We start from the raw sequence: 22,434 nt of genomic DNA, 5'->3' as shown, positions 1-22,434 counted from the left end.
GAAGTGCCGCTGAAGACCCGGTAGGGAACTGCACGGTGAATACAAGCCCCCTGTCCGTCCCCCACCGGTGTCCTGCTCCCGACTGCCTCCCTCAGAACTCGCAACCCATCAACACCCCCCTGCTCCTTGTCCGCTGACCACCCCCTCCTGAGACCCCCCACCTTAACTGCTCCCCAGAACCCCACCTCCTACCCAACACCCCCCATTCCCTGTCCCCTAACTGCCCCCCCCGAACCTCCGCCCCCCTCCAACCGCTCGCTGCCCCTAATCCAACCCCTCCTCCCAGCCCCGGCTTGGTCCCCTTACCATGGTGCTCAGGGCAACATGTATGGATGCTGCACGGCCCGCTGGAGCTCGCAGCCCCACCTGCTTACCATGCCCTTCAAAGTGGCAGGAGCTGCCGAGCTGCCCAGGAGCAGTCCAAAGCACTGGCGCAGGCAGCGCGGCATGCTGAGGCTCTGCGAGAGGAGGACGGCGGGGGAGGGGCCAGGGAGCCTCCCCAGCCGGGAGCTCAGGCGGGCCAGATGTGGCCCGCGGGCCAGTGTAATGACAGAAAAACCTCCCTCTTCCAATTGCCCACCCCTTTAACAACCAGTTCTAAACCGGCTTCTAAATTTAACAACTGGTTCGCGCGAACCCGGTGCAAACCAGCTCTAAATCACCACTGCTTATACCACATACTATGGGATTGTCTGTGACATGCATCTTTTCTGGGCAGAGCTAAATATTCAGTCCAATTTCTTTCTTGCCACCAAGGTGCAACTGCAGGCTGGCCATGTCATCCTTGGCCTAAACAATCCGTGTTAGAAACTAGAATCCTTTGGAAAACTCTGATCATAATCAAATGTCTAATTCTACAATAGTGGAAGTCCCAAATGTGCCCAACTATCAAAAATGGCATTCTGACTTGGTAGTCTAGTGGCAATGGAACTAATTACATGTTGTAAAAGAAACAAACAAGAGAAGTGTATGGATATATGGTCCCCAACCATATTGGAAGTCTCTGAATAATCAATTAAATTGTTCATTGGATAAGCCTTTTATTTTGGGGGGGTGGGGTTTGTGGTGCTCCCTGATACCCTAGTCCCCTCCCACTCCCCCCTTTTCCTCCTCTCTGTCGCTGTCGGATAATTCATCTCCTACTTTCCTTTCGGCCTTTTCTTTGGTCCTTTTCTCACTCTCAACATTCTTCTTTCTCTTCCATTTCTCTTTTTCTGAAAAGGAAATTTTGGTGATCAGTTTATGATGTTACTTTACAAAGAACCCCAAACTGGGACTGAATAATGTTAGTAAGAAATGTTGTGTTGGTACTGTTTAAAGGTGTTTAATTAGCTGCTTTAATAGTGTATATAAGGTAAAGGTTATGTAAATCACTGGCTTTAATGAAATCCAATATGGAGTATATCATCTGTGACTCGTGGACTCCATCTCTGTAAACAGACTTGTTTACTGTTAAAGACACTGGATTTCCCTGGCTCAAACCGGACTGAACCAGTTTTTCCCGCCAAAACCAGCTCCCAACATTCTATTCCCTCCAAAAAGTTTATATAAGAGCCTGCTCAGTGCCTGCGTGGGGCTGTCCATTCCAGCGGCAGCATGTGCACCATCGGGTCTTCCTACAGCTCCAGAGTTAGAGAGAAGAGTACCATCTATCCTGTAGCAAGGTTGAGGAAGAAGAGGCCTGTCATCACTATCCCTGCCACAGAGAACTGAATCCATTTTACCTGTGGAGGGTCCTGCTTTCCTGGTGCCTGTCATCTCAGAGGGTCTCCCCACCTGTGACGAAGTCCAACAATCGTCCGGACTCCCCAGTAGTCCTCCTCGAAGGCTCTAAATCAGCCGGAGAGTAGAAGGTCCTGGGCTTCGCTCCTGGACGCTGTGTCCACTGCTCCTAACTCATAGGAAAGGTTTCTGTATTGGGGTTTCTTTTATTGTTTTTCTAAATGCCAAGGGAGGTTTTGTGGGTCTGAGCTTCAAGCTCCTAAAGCCAGTCACTGAATCACTGTATGGTTAAGTTTGTGTTTCTTCCCCCCCATTTTCCCCAGTTTTTTGTAGCTTTACCCTTAATATACTTACCTTTGTTTGCACCATATTACCTTGTCTCTCTTTATTTTTATTATATCACACAGGAAGGAAGGGACACCCTTATTGTAAGCTAAATCCACCGGTAACAGACACGGAAGAGAGCCGAGTCTGCTCTTCTGAGAAAAGGGGCTTTCCTTTTCTATCTTTCCCCCTACCATTTTTCTAGTATTTTCTCTCAGAAGAGTTACCTTACTCCCCTTGGGGTAACAATAACAATGACCATTATTACATAATAGTACCGGCAAATCTTTTTAACCAGTCATATTGGTTATATTACTCTTTGCCCTTAATAACAAAGAAGTATGGTCTTACCTATCTCGTCTGATATTGACTCTTTACTCCAGGTTCGATACCTTTGTTCTCTTTGTATTTTTGTTCTCTTTGTCATCTGTGTTAAAAGGATAAAACACACACATTTTATATATATTTCTTCTCCATTCCTTTTAAGCAAGCGACTTCAAACTGCAATTTGCAATTGTAAACTTTTAGCACTTTCAGACTGAATTTTGTATCCTACCTTCACTTGAGCGATTTAATATGGTTCATATTTAAAAGCTAGTTTGAACTTCAAATTACTGGCCTGATTCTCAAAAGTCAAAAGCAGAAGCTATGTATCTTCTTTCATTCAATCTGGAGCTCCTTAGACTAGGACTGAGTTTTATAGTCAGATGTGTACAGGAAGAGAGCTAACAGGAATGGGGGAAGGAAGGGAGTAGAGGAGAGAAGGAGAGATTTAAGAAATTCTAATATATGAGATGAACCAAATTCATTAGTGCAAAGTCCAGAAGTCTTACAGACTAGGTACTGTCATTGTACCACATCCCATTCACTACTAAAGAAAAAGGAGATGCTGAAAAAACAGTAAGAACAGAGAAGATAGAAAAATAAAGGTGAAATGACAACAGACATAGTCCAAATTCTTTCACCCTTCCCTTTGGTTTAAAAAAGAAAACACAACTGTATTGTGGTATACAAACCCCACACTGAAGAGCAAGGGGTTACGGAACAGCACTGGGATCAGGCAACCCTGCCCAGAGATACCTGCAAAGCCTGCACAAGCTAGAGGCAGGGCTTGAAAAGGAAGAGCAGAGCAGTCCATAGGCTGGCAATGGAAGGGAGCAAATGGCTGCTCCGAGGGAAAAGCACTGCCCAGGAGCTCATTGCCTGGGACCTGACAACACAATCCATGCAAACCCACAAGGAAGAAGCAGGGGACAGAGTGTTTGAGTCAGAAACTTTATTGGAGTGGTTTGGGGGGAGCAGTGACTTAATTCTAAGGCACTGGGTTTAGCTGCCTACCATTGGGTCCTGGACCAGAATCTGGTGGAGAGGATGGGCTTGGGTTCCCTTACCTACTCTGAGAGGACAATACAATCACAAGAGCCCTCTCCTCCACTCATTTTTACTGGGCTGGGGCAGGGGGTTGGGGTGCAGGAGGGGTGAGGGCTCTGGCTGGGTGTGTGGGCTCTGTGATCAAGCCAGAAATGAGAAGTTCAGAGTGAGTGAGGGGGCTCTGGGCTGAGGCAGTGGGTTGGGATGAGGGAGGCGGTGAGGGCTCTGGCTGGGGGTGTGGCTTTGGTGTGGGGCCAGAGATGAGGGATTTGGAGTGCAGGAGGGTGCTCCGGGCTGGGACCAAGGGGTTCAGGAGGCAGGAGGGGTATCAGGGCTGGGCAGGGGGTTGGGGTGTGGGGATGTCAGGGATGCAGGTTTCGGGTGGCACTTACTTCAAGCAGCTCCCGGAAGCAGCGGCATGTCCCTCTCTGGCTCCTACGCGGAGGCATAGACAGGTGGCTCTGCATGCTGCCCTGTCTGCAGGTGCCGCCCCCGCAGCTCCCATTGACCATGGTTCCCGAACAATGGGAGCTGTGGGGGTGGTGCCTGCAGATGGGGCAGTGCGCAGAGCCCCGTGGCTGCCCCTAGGCGTAGCAGCTGAGTGGGGACATAATGGTGCTTCTGGGAGCTGCGTGGAGCCACAGCAGGCAGGGAACCTGCCTTAGCTTCAATGCGCCGCGACTGGACTTTTAACGGCCCCATCAGCTGTGCTGATGAGCCACCAGGGTCCCTTTTCGACTGAGCTTTCTGGTAAAAAAACAGATACCTGGCAACCCTAGATAGGAACCCCTGACAACTGGGATAGGAACCTTGGAGGAAGAGTTTACTTAGTAGGTCTAAGAGAGAGGGGTCTGACTAGGAAGGCTGGAGAATGAAAAGCTTGGTAGTAGTAGGAAGTAGTCCAGGGACAATAGCAGTAAAGTGGGTGTAGCTGCAGGACCCTGGACTGGAATGTCATCAATCCTGTTTCCAGATAGGCTAGAGAACATGCTATTATCCACTCCAAATAAGCATCTAGAAAGCGTCCCTCTGAACCAGTGGAGCAGGGTCTCCTTGTACTTTATGAGCAGGCATGAGTAATACTGAAGGGAAAGTAACTGTAGTTCCAATCCCAACAGAAGGAATCATGATATAATTTGAAGCATCAGCTACACGGTAGATTAGTCAGTACATATCAAAGATAGATAAATTAGTAGATACCAACTGGCCAGCTGAACTCCAAAGTGGGAAAAGCTGAGCTCACAGGTTTTCTTTCATTTAGTTAGGAAACAGATTTTTTTTTTTTTTGGAAGATGATGGGGATGAGAGGATTCGATTGTGTTGAGCCCTGTAAACATTGAACTACTGGTTAAAGAAATGGTATATCATGTTCAACTAGTCCATGATAAAGTGAACGTGCTGCCCAATAAAAGTTTTCCAATACACCAGAATCAATTAAAGAACCCATGAAGCAATGTGGTGGGTGTTTAGAAGAGTATGTGTAAACCTGCTTGTATCACAGAACAAAAGCTTTCTCTAAGAAACCATGGGAACAGGAAACCTCCCCCCAAAACAGCATGCAACCGGTATTCTCATCTGCCAGAAACCTGTCAGTGAGGGAGATATTCTGTATACCAGGGAGCTTTGAGGAATCATCAGTGAACACAAGTCTCAGTTTGATTGGACTGGTCACTGAAAACCACATCCAAAGTGGTAACCATACGACTGGACTCTAACGGATATTGGCTCACTAAGCTTGGTCTGAACAGGTAATTCCACAGGACCGGACAGGACCCTAGGCACACCATGACAAAGAGTTCAAGGGCTCTGTCCCTGATGCCCTGCCTCTAGGTCATGGCTCTACCTGACAGTGAATGGGCCACACATAGGAAGCAAAAAGATGTGTGGGGCTGTGCAGTGAATAGGAACGGGGAGGAAAACCTCCTGCAGATCCACAGAACAGAGAGAACCTGGGAGCAGTTAATTTGAGGCAGGAGTGCAAATGTTTCCAGGGCCAGTTTGGCCTTCCCAGGGAGGTGGGGGCAGTCCAGATTGGGACAGTGTGCCCTGGCAGATCCTCTGTCTCAGCAGTTAAATCACTGCTAGCACAGGCAGCTCCTATGGCCTCAAGGCTACTGAGGGCCAATGCGGAATTTCATATTTCACACCTGGGATGTGTGTGGGGGGTCTTTGCCCTAGAGCTCGCTCCCCCCATTGCCTACCCCCAGCCTCTCCTCCCTACTCTCTGCTGGCAGGTGCCCCTCATAGCCCGCACCTCCCTCCTACCGACGCCCCGCCCCCACGGTGTCCCGGCTCCGCCTCCTCGCCGAATGCCCCACGCGCCCCACGCCGCATCTTCGCGCACTTGACAGTTGGTTCCGTTAAGCGCACGCGCCCCTTTAAAGCATCTGCCGCCCTGTACCCCACCTCCTCCTGCCTTTTGATTGGCTGGCGGAGCCGGTGCTCTGCGGTCCTGGCAGCTGTGACTCTAAAGCGCCGCGGTTGCTCCGGCTGCCGAGGGCGGGGGACCCCGGCTCCCTCCCTGCGCCGGCCGGATGCACAGCAACACCTGCCGCTCGGACACCGGCACCAGGCGAGGGAGACACGGGGGCCTCATCCTCCTGTGTGGCGGCGGCGGCGGCAGCCCGGAGAGCAGGAGGCCGGGAACAAAGGCTCCGCGCCAGCCCCTTCGGCTCCACCTGCCTTCCGCGGCGATGGCTTCCCTCAGCCTTGGGGGGCTGAACGTCTCGGCCCGTAGGAAGAGCGTCCAGTCCCGCAACGCGGCGGTGGAGAGGAGGAACCTGATCACCGTCTGCAGGTGACTCCCCAGCCCCGCGGCTCCTCCCCGCTCTGCCTCCGTCTCGTGCCCGCCCCCTGGGGAGGCGAGTTCCCCTCCTTCCCCACCCCCGCGCAGCCCCCGCAGCGCTGCCCCCAGCGCCGGGCTGTGCCCGCCCCAGTCTGTGCGGCTGAAATCGCTTTCCATCCCCGCGCCCCGCCGCGTGCAGGTGAATGCCCCGCTCCGCCCTTTGGATCCCAGCCCCTCGCCGCGCAGCTGGCTCCGGGCCGGCGGCTGGTCCCCGTCGCCCTGGGCAGCGTGTGTGTCCGCGGGGCTTAGCGCGGGAGCCTTTGCGCGTGGCCTGGCCCAGGGCTTTGGGGCCCCTGGCAGCGTGGAAGGCTGTGCGCTTGCCCTCGGGGCGTGTTGTGTGTGGGGGGTGCCTGGCTTTGGGGCTGCAGTCGGATTAAAAAGGAAGGATGGGAGTCTCCCTCCTGACTCAGCGCCTTTAAAAATGGCTGTTTAGCTGCCTCCCAAGGACCCGGCCTAAATTGCTTGCTGGCTTTATTCTTCTTCTCTTTTACAAGGCAGCGTGTGTATTTACCTGACTCTACGGGTAACGCTATTCAAACAAAATATTGGGACTAGTTCATACTGGTAGCTTGAAACAAGAGGTTTGTTTTTTGCCAAAAATGTACTTGTTAGAACTAATAAATTTTCACATTATACAGTGAAATCTCTATGTATGTTCACAACAGTTGAAGGAAGAACCAAGATGGATTTTAAACTCTTGAGGATGTTTAATTCAAGTCTTGTCTTCATTTAGGCTTTCCTCCATGTGGTATCTTGTATGTTGTGAGATACAGCTGAATTTCTCCATGCAAAATAATACCTTTAACTAACTGTTCTAATTTTTATACCCACTACATCTATAAAACGTAAAGTGAAGATTGAAGCTCTCTTATTTACCGTGTTGTACATATAATAAAAATATATTTTACCTACTTTTTAAAGATAATTGCAATAGATGATTACAGGAATAGGTCCATTAAAAACAGTGAGTCTGGATTTAAGTTTTGATGCCAACATCTACTATTAATGTATGCGTTTTTAATATTTTAAAATTTTTCTGTGAAAGCATAGACTTGACATGATTCTGTATGACTCCAAAATATGTATTATTTCACACATTTCAACAGCTCTTCTGGTGCTGTCCTAGTCTTGTAAATGAGTAGCTTATTTTTTCCACACGTGAATTATTACCTATTAAATCATGGGAAAACCTTGAATAAAAGTACAAAAATGCTTTTGAATGTGAATTCCTAGCCCTATCAATATAATGTAGAGCCACCAAATAGATTAATTTGAATATTGACTAAAATGCCCTGTAATGACTTAACTTATTGAAAATAAGTATATTACTTTATAAATACTGAACAGATATTTAACTGTAGTATCTCTAATCTACAAATATTGTTCTCCATCTATAGTATAACTTTTACAAATTGAAGCTTTCACACAGGGATTGACAAGTGATGAGAACTGAATAAAGTGGGTAAGAAAATAGTCAGTTTTGTGGTTGCCCATCAGGTTTCAAGTGGCAGAAATGAAATTCTCCAGTCTTGTCAATTCCACGTGGCTGTTGGGAAAGCAGCAGAGGTGCTGACATGGCTTGTCTCCTCATAGACTTAGGATTGCAGTTCACTGGTTACTATTGCAACCATAAATGCTAGAAAAACTTAAAAAAAAAAAAAAAAAAGGCAGCTTACATTCTGTGGAAAGTGGTGGTTTAGACCTCATCTCTCCTGTTATGGAAAATTTCCTACTCTCTACTGGAGAATGGTTTTCTTTAGCTGATATTTAATGTATCTGTGTTGAGACAGTCAAAAGTGACTCCAATATAGGCAAAGAAATCTTTGAAAACTGAGGCAATATAAATTGTCAGCAACAGCAGTGTATGAGTGATTCCTACCTTCCTATAGTCACTCTCTAAAATAACAAAATGTTTACAGCTAGAATAACATCACCAAGCTTAAAAATTAACGTTTTCCACAAGCTTTAAATTTTGGGAGAGAGGAGTGTGTTCACTTTTAAAGCTGGTATATGTTCCTGATTGATTCTAGCCTTTTGAGCTTTTTCAAAGAAAAAGGCAAGGAGTAGTCTTATGGAAATAATCAAAACCCATCCGCAGTTATTAAGCCTTTCTGATATTGTAGCGTATCCTTCAGTAGGCATACACTAAAAAACTACAAAGCAGCAAATCAGGCAGCTGACTGTAATATGTTTGAGACAATCAGAAATGCTGTTGGTATAAATGGTGCCATTAGTGTACCCTGAGATGATTGAATCAAATGTGGAAAGCTAAGAACCTGCAAGGAAGAAATTCTTCTGCATTGTGATCTGCAGCCTTCTCTTATGATTACCAGAGAAGATTTCTTCAAATTATCGTTCAGCAAAATCTTTAGCATTTCTTCAGCAGGTCTTTTTAAAGTGTCATCTGCATTATTTGGATTTTTACTTGCCCCTTTTGCTGCCAATTTTTCTATGCTTGTTCTTCATTAACTAATTAACACAGAATATAGAGGGATTACATAGTTATTTAGAAACTTTTAAAATCCGATTTCTAATATTGTAGATAGTATTTATCATGACACATGCAGGCTCACAGTCAGATAAGATAGTAATGTCACATTATTTTCATATAAGAAAATAACTATTGACCCTCACATTTTTGCATAGGTCCATGAAAACCATTCCTTCCCCAAACAGGCTGACTCCTCTCTACCATGATCACAATAGAGTGCATAGGGTTGGTTTGAGAATTTTCAGGCAGAGTAGTCTTTAGGTTTCTCTCGCCTCCTGCTGTAAAAGTTAGGCCCCACTACTTGTAGTGCTATATATGTATAGTTCTGAACATTTAAAGTTTTGCAAGGGATGGTTTGTTTCAAATAAATTGAAAAGGTTGCAGGAAGACAACTTAAATATTAAAAACCATCATAATTTTAAGTGTGTTTAAAATTTGGAGATCTGTTAATAGCCTCAATGCTTTGCTGGTAATATTGTCTCAGTGTGTGTTGAGATGCCCAGCTGGAAGCATCAAGTTCTTTGACAAAGTTATCAACTTTCCCCTATAAGGTGGAGATTGTCTTCTGTGTTCTTATCTCAAATCTATAAAGGGAAGATAAAACAGAAGTGATATTCAGCAGTGAAGAGTCTTACAGGATTATATTGGGGTCTCTCTCCCTGTTGTGGACACAATACTCAAACTCTCTGGAGAGGGCCTTCAAAAATTAGACTCCTGTTTGCTTGCTTGGATTATTCTAAAGGTATTTGCCTCAGTTTTTTTAGATACTTGATCCAGTATACATAGTGTGGCCATACACCACTTCTTGTTAGAGGTTCCACAAAGGAAAAGCATCAAGGTTTGGGACATCTGTATAGATTCCTCTTTTGAATGTGAAAACCATGTGCCAAGTTGATCAACTCTTTGACACAGGGTGCATTGAACCCCTGAAATGGTATCGGCTGAGGATTCTAAGTATATTACATTGAGATGCTTAGAGTGCTTTGAAGATGTTTGTCTTAAAGCAAATGCCTAGCTGGCATCCAAAGTGTAGCCTTACATCTCTGCTCTGTAGAGAGAGGTTTCAATGCAGACAAACATCAGCAGTGAACCACCCTTGGATCCGAAGTCCACATATCAACACAGAACCACCTTTCACTTAAGGTGAACCACCTTTCAAGACCATGGAGTTTAAGGTAAATGGCATTGGTGTAGAGCCTCAACTATAAGTGATCAGGTGCATGAATTCCAATTTCTTGTGAAAATGTTGTTTCGAGATACTGTTGCATTTCCACACATTGGTGCAAGTAGCTTTGATGCTTCAGAGCTCAAGACTGGTGACTCTTGAGCAGAATTGCATCACAAAGCTAAAACTCCATGTACAGGAGTTGATGTAACAATGCTTCTTCACAGAATTAATACTGTCGCATGTAAGGCAAGTGACAGTGGGCAAGTACTGCTCCATAGTGCTTGTGTTTCCAAGGTGAGATCTGTTCTGTGACTGTTATTAAATAGAATAGAGACACAAGTGGCTGAGGTAATGAGACCTGGAAAAGAGCTCTATAGCTTGAAGTCTTCTCTCTCACCAATAGAAGTTGGTCCTCCACCTTGACTCTCTAATACCCTGGGACTGACATGGCTACAACAACGCTGCATATGTTAAATAGAATAATCATTGTTTGTCAAGCCTCCTTGCTAGGTGCCATCAATTCTAGCTGCTTCAATCCTGATAGTCAAGGTATTGAACTTTTGATATATTATCTTGGCTCAGAGCTGCCTCACAAAGCTGGACCCCTTCCCCCAATACTCAGAAGCCTTGAAGTGAGGATCATAACTCAAACCCTGTTTGTCCAGTATAGACAGAGTTGTCCCATGAACAATTAAGCCATCTGTGCTTTTCAGCCTGAGATAAGTAGCTTTGATGCAGGACTTCCTCAGTTGGCTGTTAGTAGCCAAGACATTACTCTATTCCCATTTGTACTATGTGAATCAGAAATATTGAAACTTGGTAACATTGATCCTGAGTTACCTTTACGGTAAATCAAGTTTCATGGCTTACGGAATCTCAACTTGTCACCTCTCGGTATAAAGTCAAAATACTGATGTAACGGGAACCTGGCAGTGTTTAGTGTGGCTTCAGATCACTTAAGAACAGAGGAAAATTTCCACAGTATGTATGTACTAGTTACCTGACTTTTTTTTTTTTTTTTTTTTTTTTCCCCTGGCCTTTTGAAAGGTGATAGTGAAGAAGAAGAATAGTGTAGCAGCAAAAACATCAGTTATAAACATGTCTAGCAGCGTCCTTCTGTGTTTTTAAAATAATCTCTAAACTTGGAATCCTCTCTTGTTGAGACATTATTAACTTAAGCCTCTTGGCCTGGATATATCCCAGATAAGGTTCATGAGCTCTGTTGCAATTGACTTAAGAAATTTGGGAGAAATTCCTTTTCATCCTGCTGCAAGGATAGAAGAGGTTGCAAGGAAAAGATGGTGACAATCTTCCGGGTCTCCTTCTGGCTTAAACATCTTAATAAGGACTCAGAAGGTCGTCTTCAGGTTGGAAAATGCAACCACATCTACAGCTATTTATTGCTGGTCCAGTCCATGACTACCCTGAAGGAAGAGAATGATGTCTCCAAAGGTTGAAATCGTAGGACACTAGAAGAGCTGTACAGAAGGTGTTTGGGAACCTTGTCTTGCTTAAAGAACATTGTGTGCAGCTAGGGACTGTTGCAGTGGTGTTATAGCTATGCCATGTTTGGAATACTTTTTTCCTTAATACTGACCTTTTTCTGTGAGATTACAGCTATTTGAATTGTCTGCTGGTTGGCTAGTGGTATAAACTACTAAGAACACTCTCCTCTGCATTGCACTGTGAAAATTGCTGCAGGCCCAATAAAGTGGTAATCTAGCCTAGGCCACTGTAGCATGCACAGAGGAACCCAGAGAAGAGAAATTCAGGCTTAGCTTTCCTGCAGATTCTAGCTATTGATGGTGATCTGGCTCAATTAGTCTGGTGGCATGGGCTATCTGTGTTGCTCAGGAAATCCAGTGGAAGGTGTGGGAAGCTGGTCCACTGCTCAGGCTGATCGTTTGAGCAAGATGACTCTGGTGTCTTGCTGAGGAAATCCAGTAGAATACAAGGTGAAAGGATGAATTTGAAATAGGAATCTCTTCCCTTTTTTTTTTCCTAGCAGAAATGTAGATTTCCGTGACTAGGATCCTTTGGTTGCCCTTGAAGGAGGGTCAACAGATGGTTTTCAGAAAACCAAGTTTATTTCAAGTTCCCAGCAATTTGCCTAAGAAAATTCTCCAACTATAAAGTCCTATTTTGGAGAATACTGAGTCTATATCAATCCGTGAGATCTGCTTTAGACTAAACTGGAGTCAGATGATCAGATTCTCACCCCCCACCCTGGTCCCTGTAGGGTGAGTTGAGGGATTGAGGTGGCATAAAACAGCTCTAGAAACTTCAGATGAGACTGGGGGTGCCAGGGGTGAGGATGGAGATGTGAGGGATATAAAATTGCCTTGGGGCAGTGTAAAATTTATAATTCATAATTTCCTTTTTTGGTTTTGTAAATTAGTATTGTAATTGCTTGTGTCCTGGTGGTGTCTACAGTCCCCAACAAATGTTATTGGCTCTATTGTGCTAGGCACGATACAGTCTCTTTCCTGAGAAGAACAAGTTGGAGAAAGGATGTCTCTCTTAAATATTCAACATCTCTGCCCTTTCAACTGATCTGTAAGAATTCACCATCAACGTGTTTGAGACTGCCAAAAGGTCCTTTAGGAAAACCAGACTTGATATTCCAGATCAATGTTCTGGCAAACCTAACACAAGATGCAGTGTTAGTTGGTGCCAGCTACACACCACCAAATCACACTAGGGAACAGGATGACTCCAGCTTAAGTGACTAACTCTACTGTGTAGGGAAAAAAGCTGCATGATTATGGGGGACTTCAATTTGAGTGACATATGTTGGAGGTCTCGTTGCAAATACTAAAACATCCTTGGAATTTCCAAACATTAGAGATGACTGTTTCATAACTCAAAAAGTGTTGCAGCCAACAAGAGGGAATTCTTTTAGACCCTTTCTTAACAGATAAAGAGAAACTGATCACAGAACGAAAAATTAAAGGTTGCTTAAGTACAAGTGGTCATGACTTTGTCACATTTATAATGTGCAAGCACAATCAAGTCCAGATCAGTAATATACTTGGTGCTGTATTAGGGCCAGTTTCACAAAGCAGAAAACAATTAAGCCAAATCAGCTGGGAGGAAGAATTTAATCAGAAAAATGTGAATTATAATTGGTAATCCTTTGAAGAACCCCTTATTAGATGGCCAAAAAGCCACAATCTAGGAAGAATGTTGTGCTCGTTTAAAAACAGACCTGGTTTGGAGGGGAAGTGAACACAGCTATAGTAAATACATAAATTTAAATTACATAAAAACAAATTGGGGGGTAGAGGGGAAATTGATGATAATAATGAATGTAACTCAGAAGTTAGGAATTGTAGAAAACTGATAAGGGAAGAAAAAGGACACAATGCAAAATCTATGGCCAGCAGTGTTAAGGACAATAAGAAGGTGTGGGGTGGCTTTAATATATTGGGAACAAAAGGAATCCTGACAATGGTATTGGTCCATTACTAGATGGAAATGGTAGAATTATCAATGACAAGGCAGAAGTGTTCAATAAACATTCATGTCCTGTCTCTGGGGGGGAAAAAACAGGTGATACAGTCGCATCATGTGAGGTTGATAACTTTTTTTCCCTTCCACTAGTATTTTTGGATGCTAAACAAAAGCTACTAAAGTTAGACATTTTTAAAGCAGCAGGTCCAGATAATTTGCATCCAGGAGTTTTAAAAGAGCTGGCTGTGGAGCTCACTAGACCATTAATGTTGATTTTCAATAAGTTTTGGTGCACTGGGGAAGTTCCAGGAGACTGGAGAAAAACTAATGTTGTACCAATTTTTGAAAAGGGTAAACAGGATGACCCAGGTAACTATAGGCCTGACATCAGTCCCGGGCAAGATAATGGAACAGCTAATGTGGGACTCGATTAATAAAGATTTAAAGGAGGGTAATGTACTTAATGCAAATTGACATGGGGTTGTTGAAAACTTATAATAGTGTCAAGTTTGGGTGATAAATGTAATAGAAGTCTATTGGGTGCCTGACTTGGTACAATACAACATTTTGATAATTTATATCATTCTATTTTTTTTAACGTGGCACACATTAAATGGATTAAAAATTGGCTAACTGATAGGTCTCGAAATGTAATTGTAAATAGGGAATTGTGATCAAGTGGGTGTCTTTTCCAGTGGAGTCCATCAATAATCAGTTCTTTGCCCTAAACTATTTAACATTTTTTTATCCATGATCTAGGGGAAAAAACATTAAATCATTGTTAAAGTTTGAAGATGACACAGAAATTGGGGGAGTGGTGAATAAAGAAGAGGACAAGTCACTGATTCAGAGCGATCTGGATCGCTTGGTAAACTGGGCGCAAGCAAACAGCATGCATTTTAATATGGTTAAATGTAAATGTTAGGGCTGTCAATCGCAGTTAACTCACGTGATTAAGTAAAAAAAAAATTAACTGCAGTTTTAATCGTACTGTTAAACAGTAGATTACCAATTGAAATTTATTAAATATTTTGGATGTTTTTCTAAATTTTCATATATTGTATTCTGTGTTGTAATTGAAATCAAAGTGTATATTTGTGATTCCAAATATTTGCACTTTAAAAATAATAAAAGAAATAGTATTTTTAGTTCACCTCGTACAAGCACTGTAATATAATCTTTGTCGTGAAAGTGAAGCTTACAAATGTAGATTTTTTTTATTTTTGTTTTGTTTTTGAGTGCAGTTATGTAAACAATGTAAACTTTTAGAGCCTACAAGTCCACTCAGTTCTACTGCTTGTTCAGCCAAGCACTAAGGCAAATACGTTTGTTTACATTTAGAGGAGATAATGCTACCCTCTTCTTCTTTATTATGTCACTAAAAGTGAGAACAGTCATTTGCATGGCTCTTTTGTAGCTGGCATTGCAAGGTAAGTACTTCAGTGCAAAATATTGGTATGCTCTTTCATGCTTCAGCCACCGTTCCAGAGGATATGCTTCCATGCTGATGATGCTCGTTACTTAATGCATTAATTAAGTTTGACTGATCTCATTGGGGGAGAATTGTATGTCCCCCTGCTCTGTTTTACCTTCATTCTGCCATATATTTCATGGTATAGCAGTCTCAGATGATGACCCAGCACATGTTCTTCATTTTAAGAACATTTTCACTGCAGATTTGACAAAACGCAAAGAAGGCACCAATGTGAGATTTCTAAAGATAGCTACAGCACTCCACCCAACATTTAAGAATCTGAAGTGCCTTCCAAAATCTGAGAGCGACAAGGTGTGGAGCATGCTTTCAGAAGTCTTAAAAGAGCAACACACCGATGTGGAAACTAAAGAACCCAAACCACCAAAGAAGAAAATCAACCTTCTGCTGGTGGCATCCGACTCAAATAATGAAAATGAACCTGCATCTGTCTGCACTACTTTGGACTGTTATCGAGCAGAACCAGTCATCAGCATGGTTGCATGTCCTCTGGAATGGTGGTTGAAGCATCAAGGGACATATGAATCTTTAGCGCATCTGGCACGTACATATCTTGCGATTCCAGCTACAACAGTGCCATGAGAACACCTGTTCTCACTTTCAGGTGACATTGTAAACAGGAAGCAGGCAGCATTATCTCCTGCAAATGTAAACAAACTTATTTGTCTTAGCGCTTGGCTGAACAAGAAGTAGGACTGAGTGGACTTGCAGGCTCTAAAAGTTTACATTGTTTTATTTTTAAATGCAGTTTTTTTGTACCTAATTCTATATTTGTAAGTTCAGCTTTCACGATAAAGAGATTGCACTACTGTACTTGTATTAGGCGAATTGAAAAATACGATTTGTTTTTTTACAATGCAAATGCTTGTAATCAAAAATAAATATAAAGTGAGCACTGTACACTTTGTATTGCGTTGTACTTGAAATCAATATATTTGAAAACGTAGAAAACATCCACAAATCTTTAAATAAATGGTATTCAATTATTGTTTAACAGTGCGATAAATCACAATTATTTTTTTTTTGCTTGACAGCCCTAGTAAATGTATACATCTGTGAACAAAGAATGTAGGCCATGCTTACCTCATGGGGTCTCTATCTTGGGAGACCATTAATCTGAAAAAGATTTTTTTGGGGGGGGGCGGTTATGGTAGATAATCAGCTGATTATCTCAGTATGTTGCTGCGGCCAAAAAAGCTTACTGCGATCGGATGCGTAAATGGGAGAATCTCGAGTAGGAGTAGAGATGTTATTCTACCTCTGCATTTGGCACTTGTATGATTGCTGCTGGAATACAGTGTCCAGTTCTGGTGTCTCCACAATTCAAGAATGATGTTGATAAATTGGAGTGTTCAAAGGAGCCATGAGAATGATTAAAGAATTAGAAATAGCCTCAAAGCTCCATCTATTTATCTTAACAAAGAGAAGGTTAATGGGCAACTTGATTACAATGTATAGGTATCTACATGGCAAATGAATATGTAATAATTCTTCAGTCTAGCAAAGAAATACATAACATGATCCATTCGACTTGGATGTTGAATCTAGACATAAATTTACACCTTATTTCCATTTTCAATTTAACAATGAGGATAATTAACCATTGGGATAATTTACCAGGGCTTATTGTGGATTCTCCCTTACTGACAACTTTTAAATCATCATTGCATTTTTTTTCCTAAAAGATTTGCTCTGGGGTTATTTTGGGCAGTTCTATGCCCTGTGTTTATACAAGAGGTCAGACTAGTTGATCACACTGGTCCCTTCTGGCCTTGGAATCTGTGAATCTATGAAAGCTTTAAGTGTAAGACTGGTGGTGGTGGTGGTGGTGGTGATGATGATGATGATGATTTTACAATATTTTCTAGGTTACTTCTTGTTGTACTTTAGGTAAATGAGAACCATACATGTTATAACTTGAACATCTTGATCACTTCCAGTTTGTATTTTATTTAAAAAAAAATTGTGCTAGCTGGTATAGAGAAACAAAACTATCTATAAAATTGGTATCCCATTCTTCTCTTCTAGGTTCTCTGTGAAGACTCTGATTGATCGTTCCTGTTTTGAGACTATAGATGATTCTTCCCCTGAATTTAATAATTTTGCAGCCATTTTGGAACAGATTTTAAGTCATCGTCTGAAAGGTACATCAATAATTCTCTATTTTCCAGTTGTTATATCCTCTTTGTTTTCGATTTAAAAAAAAAAAAAATGGAGTGTGCACTAGGCTCAGTGAATACACCTCTACCCCGATATAATGCGACCCGATATAACACTAATTCAGATATAACGCGGTAAAGCAGTGCTCGGGGGGAGGCGCGCTCTGGCGGATCAGAGCAAGTTCAATATAACGTGGTTTCACCTATAACGCGGTAAGAGTTTTTTTGGCTACCAAGGATAGCATTATATCGGGGTAGAGGTGTATATGCTCAAAGTTTAAATGGAAACCAAGTGTTTTTTACATTGAGTTTTGCTGATGTAAAACTGAAGTATAGTTACATTGATAGAAATGTCAGATTGCTAGTAATCACATCATGTCACTTGCTCTAGAACCCATCTTCAGAGTGTCAGAAGATATGGCAGCTGCTACACGCAACCAGATCAGGAGAACTAACACTAGAAGTCTTTCTGTGAAGTGTGTGGGCAAAAAGATTTTCAGTTTGTTTTGAATGTTTGTGTCCATCAGTAGAATCCAAGTCTTGAATGTCCTTGGCTAGTCTCATGTCTAATGAACATCCCAAGTTATCCTACAGAGCTGCAATTTCCATGTGGAAAATCCCTGTTCTAAATAGATAATGAAACTTTGAACTATTCAATATTTGCCTTCCATGCAGTGGTCATGTGATTGTGATTTGGGTGTATAAACCCACACTGGGACAGGGGGGTTTCAGGAGCAGTTCTGGGCCCAGGAGATTCTGCTTCTCTGCACCTGCAGAGTCTTCTCTAGCTGGTGGAGAAGCTTTTTAAAAGGGAGCCAGACAGCTTGAAAGGGGGACAGACAGAATAGGAAAACAGATCTATCCTGAGGACTCTTGAGCAAGGGCACAAATAAATCCTATTGCAAGGGAAGGGTTCGTAAGAGAAGGAGCAGGAGAAGGTCCAGGGTGGAGACTAAAGTGAGAGGTAGCTGCGAACTTTCTCTTTTGGGCTTGGGGCTGAGTCTTGTGCCAGGAGCCTGACTATAGTTGGGTTGATCAGGGACTGTTGCTTGCATGAAACCTTGGATAGAGGGAGAGTGTGACTGACCCTGAGTGGGGTGCAGCCCAGGAACTTGGATCAGTGTGCAGCTGGGGCTAGTGTGCAAGAAATGGGGCTACTAGCTGAGCTGACCTGGACTGAACATTCAGTTGTTTTTGTTATTTTCTATTGGACTTTAAGGGAAATACTTTGAGGCCTTGTGAGAAGAAAGTGGTAGGAAGTGGCCCAGGAAGGCAGCTCCAAAGCACTCCAGAGTGTTTGCTATTATTGCCTCTTGTAGGGCCTTGGGTTGGCATCTGGTGGAGGCGGAGGGCCTGGGCTCTCCTACCAATCACCCTTTCCAGGGAAGGGGCATAAACCTCTCTTCCTTCTCCCCTACCCCTCCTTGGAGAAGAAGAAGATAGACTGTAAGCACTCCTGCAGTTGTTTATAACAAGGATGTATTGAATAAATGTAAAAGGACCTGTGGAAGTATTGAGTTGTCTTGCTACAAAAGAGACACACCATATTTTTTCAGAAGGGAAATAAGTGTTTATGCTATCTGAAGGACAGTAGAATCTTTCTGCAGGTAAAGAAAGGGTCTCTGGTTCTCATAAAATGAATCAGGACTACAAGTCCAGCTCAGGGTTGCCAGGCGTCTGGTTTTCGACTGGAATGCCCGGTCGCTCCCGGAAGTGGCCGGCATGTCTGACTCCTAGGCACAGGGGTGGCTATGAGGGCTCTGCACATCCCCCTTGCCCTGAGCGTCGGCCCTGCAGCAGGGGTAGTTCCTGTGGGACAGGGCAGCGCTCAGAGCTGCCTTGCCATGCCTCCGCCTAGGAGCCGCAGGGACATACCTCAGGCAGCTGCGGTAAGTGCTGCCCAGAGCGTGCATCCCCTCCCACACCCCAACACACTGCTCCAGCCCTGAGCCCCCTCCCACACCTAAACTCCCTCCCAGAGCCCACACTCCGCATCCCCTCCTGCGCCCTAACCCCTTGTCCCAGCCCAGTGAAAGTGAGTGAAGGTGGGGGAGAGCGAGCAATGGCGGGGTGTGTGTGCATGTGTGTGGACTGAGTGGGGGTGGGGCCTTGGAGAAGGGGTGGGGTGGGGCTTTGGGGCAGGGTAAGGGTGTTTGGTTTCGTGCGATTAGAAAGTTGGCAACCCTAGTCAAGCCATCTGTGCAGTGGTGACTTCTTGAGACAAACTGTTTCCTAGTAGGAATCGGAACTACCAGTTTGTGCTATGAGCAGGTTAAGTTCATGTTTTCGAAGCGTAAACAGTGCTTTTCGATGAATATTATTGGAAAAAATGTTGGTCTGAGTCATGATATGCCTGAAAGTGCAATTCTACTCTGAAAAAGAACTTTAAAATGCCATTTTGGGTGTTTCTCAGTTCTTTCTCAATGATTTATAAACTGAGCATATTTGATACATAAAACAACACTTTTACACCTTCCAACTCTGTAAGCACTGAACAGTTCTTGGTCATTCCCTGGAGGTGAGGAGGGTGGCCCTGTCTGGGGAGCCCCCTTTTACCTGCTGCTCTTTATAGTAAAGTGGTCATCATGGGGTTAACTGCATTACAGTTATTGCAGAATATTAAGGGATGGAGCCATCCTCTACCCCTCCCTCCTTCCTGTGTTGTCAGTGAGAGTACCCCCTCTCATGCCCTCCCCCAAACACTTGGTTGTGATGCTGTTGAATAAAAAAGCAAGTTCCCACCCTGCAGTCCTTTGAGTGGTGGTGTTTTTGTTGCACTGAGCAGTTCCATTACAAACCTTCCAGTACAGCAGTCTTTGCTTTGTTTCTGGGTAGAGTAGTTGGCGTCTCTGGCTGGCTTGTCTTTGCAGTTTTCCCAGAAGCCCACGTGATGGTGGTGAAATAACATTTTCAATTACATGAATTTACTTAATATTTCAAAATATTTTATTGCTGACTGCAACTTCAAAATTTGTGTTATTGTTCAGTAATGGTTTTCTACTAGTTTTTTAAAATTGTGACCTGTATAAGAATTGGATTTCTAGGTGGTCAAGATACAGTGATAGAAATTCTACATGTATACAGCACATCCAGGTGAAATGATAATACTCTGAACCAGTGAATTTCATATTCCGTCTAATAAGTAAGTGTACTAAGTGAATAAGCAGCTTATTATTAACCTTTTTTCCTGTGAAGTTATCTTGCTGTCACTGTGCATCAGTCAGTCATGACTTTTATAATTGGGTGGCGGTGCACTAAAAATGAATGTCTAATCTAGTGATGAAGAATGTTTAAGTGCAATTTTAGTTTTGAAGGTATCATTTTTAGTCTGATTTGAAGTAAGAGGGAAATTAGCAGTTGTCTTAAAAGTGGGCAGGTTCCTGCTTCCACCAGTTTGTTTTCTTAAGCACGCCAAGATAACCACTCCCAGAGGATTCTTGGTGGTTCTATGGAACATGAAGGCACAGCTCCCTTTTGCTCCTGAGCAGTCCTGAACAATCTGGCTCCACCTGGCCCTCTATACCACCCATCTACTCTCAGACCTCCTAAATGCCATCAGACACAACTATTAGGGTTACCATATTTAAAAAATAAAAAAAGAGGACACTCCACGGGCCCTGGCCCCGCCCCTTTCCCACCCCCCCGGCCCCGCCCCAACTCCACCCCTACTCCGCCCATTCCCCCGAAGTCCCCGCCCTAACTCCCCCTCCTCCCTCCCAGCCACGCGAAAAGGGCTGCCCAAGTGCTACCGGCTTCACGGTTTGCCGGGCAGCCGCCAGACCCTGCGCCCCCGGCCGGCGCTTCCCCAGCACAGCTGGAGCCCGGGAGGGGAAGAGCCCAGCCGGGGGCGCAGGGTCTGGAGGCTGCCCGGCAAACCTGTGAAGCCGGTAGTGCTCGGGCTTTGGGCAGGACATGTGCCGGAAAAAACGGACGTATGGTAACCCTACGTGACTGGTGCCCGGGGCCGGGGGGGCAGCTCCAGCCCCAGAGGGACGCAAATCTGGACAGTGCCGGCTCCCTGCAACGCGCTGGCGTCCACAACCCCCCCCCCCGGGGGCGTCCCCCAGCCCTGCGATGGCTGCTGAGCGGTGCCCAGAGACATGCCCCCACCCAAAGGACAGGCTTGCTGCCTCACAGGGCAGGTTGGTCGCGTCGCAGGGGCCGCTGGGAGTTGTAGTTCTCGGCCGCTCCCCTCTCCCGGCTCTCCGTGGAGCGTGAGGCCCGGCCGGACTACAGCCCCCAGCATGCCCTGGGCAGGAGCCGAGTGTCGCACCGAGATGATGTCACAGCGGGCGACATGTCCGGCTTTTTGGCAATTCCCCCCCGGATGGGGATTTGGGGACCAAAAAGCCGGACATGTCCGGGGAAATCCAGACGTATGGTAACCCTACAACTATGCTGTTTGCAAGCTTCAAAGCAGCAAAAAATTGAAAAAGGACGAGACTGTCTTCCCTCCCCTCTAGACAAAATGGCTGCCGAGGAGGAGAGTGGAGCTGTTATGGCCCTATTGAAAATGATTGGAGATGACACAATTGAAATTAAATCCACCATGTTCACAATGCAAGCTCCAATTGCATCTATTGATTCTTCCCTATTAAACCTGACTGGATATGTAACAAAGGCTGTAGGCTATATAGCTGCCACTGAAGATCAAATAGGAGGTATGCAGACTCAGATTTATCAGAAATATGTTATCAATTCACTGAAAGCAGTGAAGTCCTAAAAAGTGATCATAGCGTACTAATTTGAGAATGGTGTGGTTTGTGGAAGGGGCTCCTTGCAGAGATTCTGGATTTACCAGAGGATTATGCCTTTGATATAGAAAGGGCACACAAACCTTACCTCTAAACCTGCCCCTGATGCTAAAACAAAATCCATTATTCACTTCCTGAAATTTACTGTTAGAGTTTGTTATGCAGAAAGCTAGGGAGGAGACATCTCTGGTGCAGTGCTTCTAATGCTAGGATCATGATTTTTCAGGACCTTGCTAAAGATGTGGCATGCAAGACTGCCTTTAATAATGCAAGGAACATGGGTAAGTGAAAAAGCCTTAAAAATACTCTCTGAAGTTTCCAGTCTTATTATATGTAAAGTACAGAGAAGAGACTCGTGTATTTCAAAAGCCTCAAGAGGCAGAAAACTTCCGTTAAGTCTCCAAGTCCACTGTATGCTGTCCATTATACGCTCCTGTTTTTAAAAAAAATGGATTTGTGATTTCCCCAATCAATTCCTAACAATGGTTTGAAATAATTGCCTGTGGATTAAACTCCTCTCCCTATTTCCTCCCCCCTTTCATTTTTGCTGTTAGAATTTTGAAACTTGCCTTAGTAGAGGGGTATCTCCTTAGCTTTCTGTATAGCCAAGATGATGCCCTATTGCTCTTCTGTGTGATAATACATTAGGCACTAC

At 44.2% G+C, this 22,434-nt stretch overlaps 1 protein-coding gene and 1 long non-coding RNA gene across 4 annotated transcripts in view; one reads left to right on the top strand and one right to left on the bottom strand.

Annotated features, from left to right (window-relative positions):
• Positions 1-1,003: 1,003 nt before the first annotated feature.
• On the bottom strand, positions 1,004-5,910 carry LOC128830868 (uncharacterized). Of its 2 annotated transcripts, none has more exons than XR_008443704.1 (4): positions 5,824-5,910; positions 2,398-2,473; positions 1,725-1,895; positions 1,004-1,214 (listed from the first exon to the last, which is right to left on the bottom strand). It is a non-coding gene; the product is annotated as an uncharacterized LOC128830868 (long non-coding RNA). The 2 variants fall into 2 exon arrangements; XR_008443705.1 differs by having other exon boundaries at positions 1,725-1,891.
• Positions 5,911-5,951: 41 nt separating this feature from the next.
• Positions 5,952-22,434, top strand: part of RUNDC3B (RUN domain containing 3B) — a 160,736-nt gene continuing 144,253 nt past the window's right edge. For both annotated transcript variants that reach the window (XM_054016713.1, XM_054016712.1), the window contains exons 1-2: positions 5,952-6,214; positions 16,895-17,010. In XM_054016713.1, coding sequence (XP_053872688.1) covers positions 5,952-6,214; positions 16,895-17,010 — 379 coding nt within the window. The remainder of the gene's footprint in view (positions 6,215-16,894; positions 17,011-22,434) is intronic.

Source organism: Malaclemys terrapin, chromosome 2 (genome assembly GCF_027887155.1).
Source record: "Malaclemys terrapin pileata isolate rMalTer1 chromosome 2, rMalTer1.hap1, whole genome shotgun sequence".
Taxonomy (NCBI): Eukaryota; Metazoa; Chordata; order Testudines; family Emydidae; genus Malaclemys; species Malaclemys terrapin.
The sequence above is the reverse complement of the archived record's forward strand: the minus strand, read 5'-3'. Positions and strand labels throughout refer to the sequence as shown.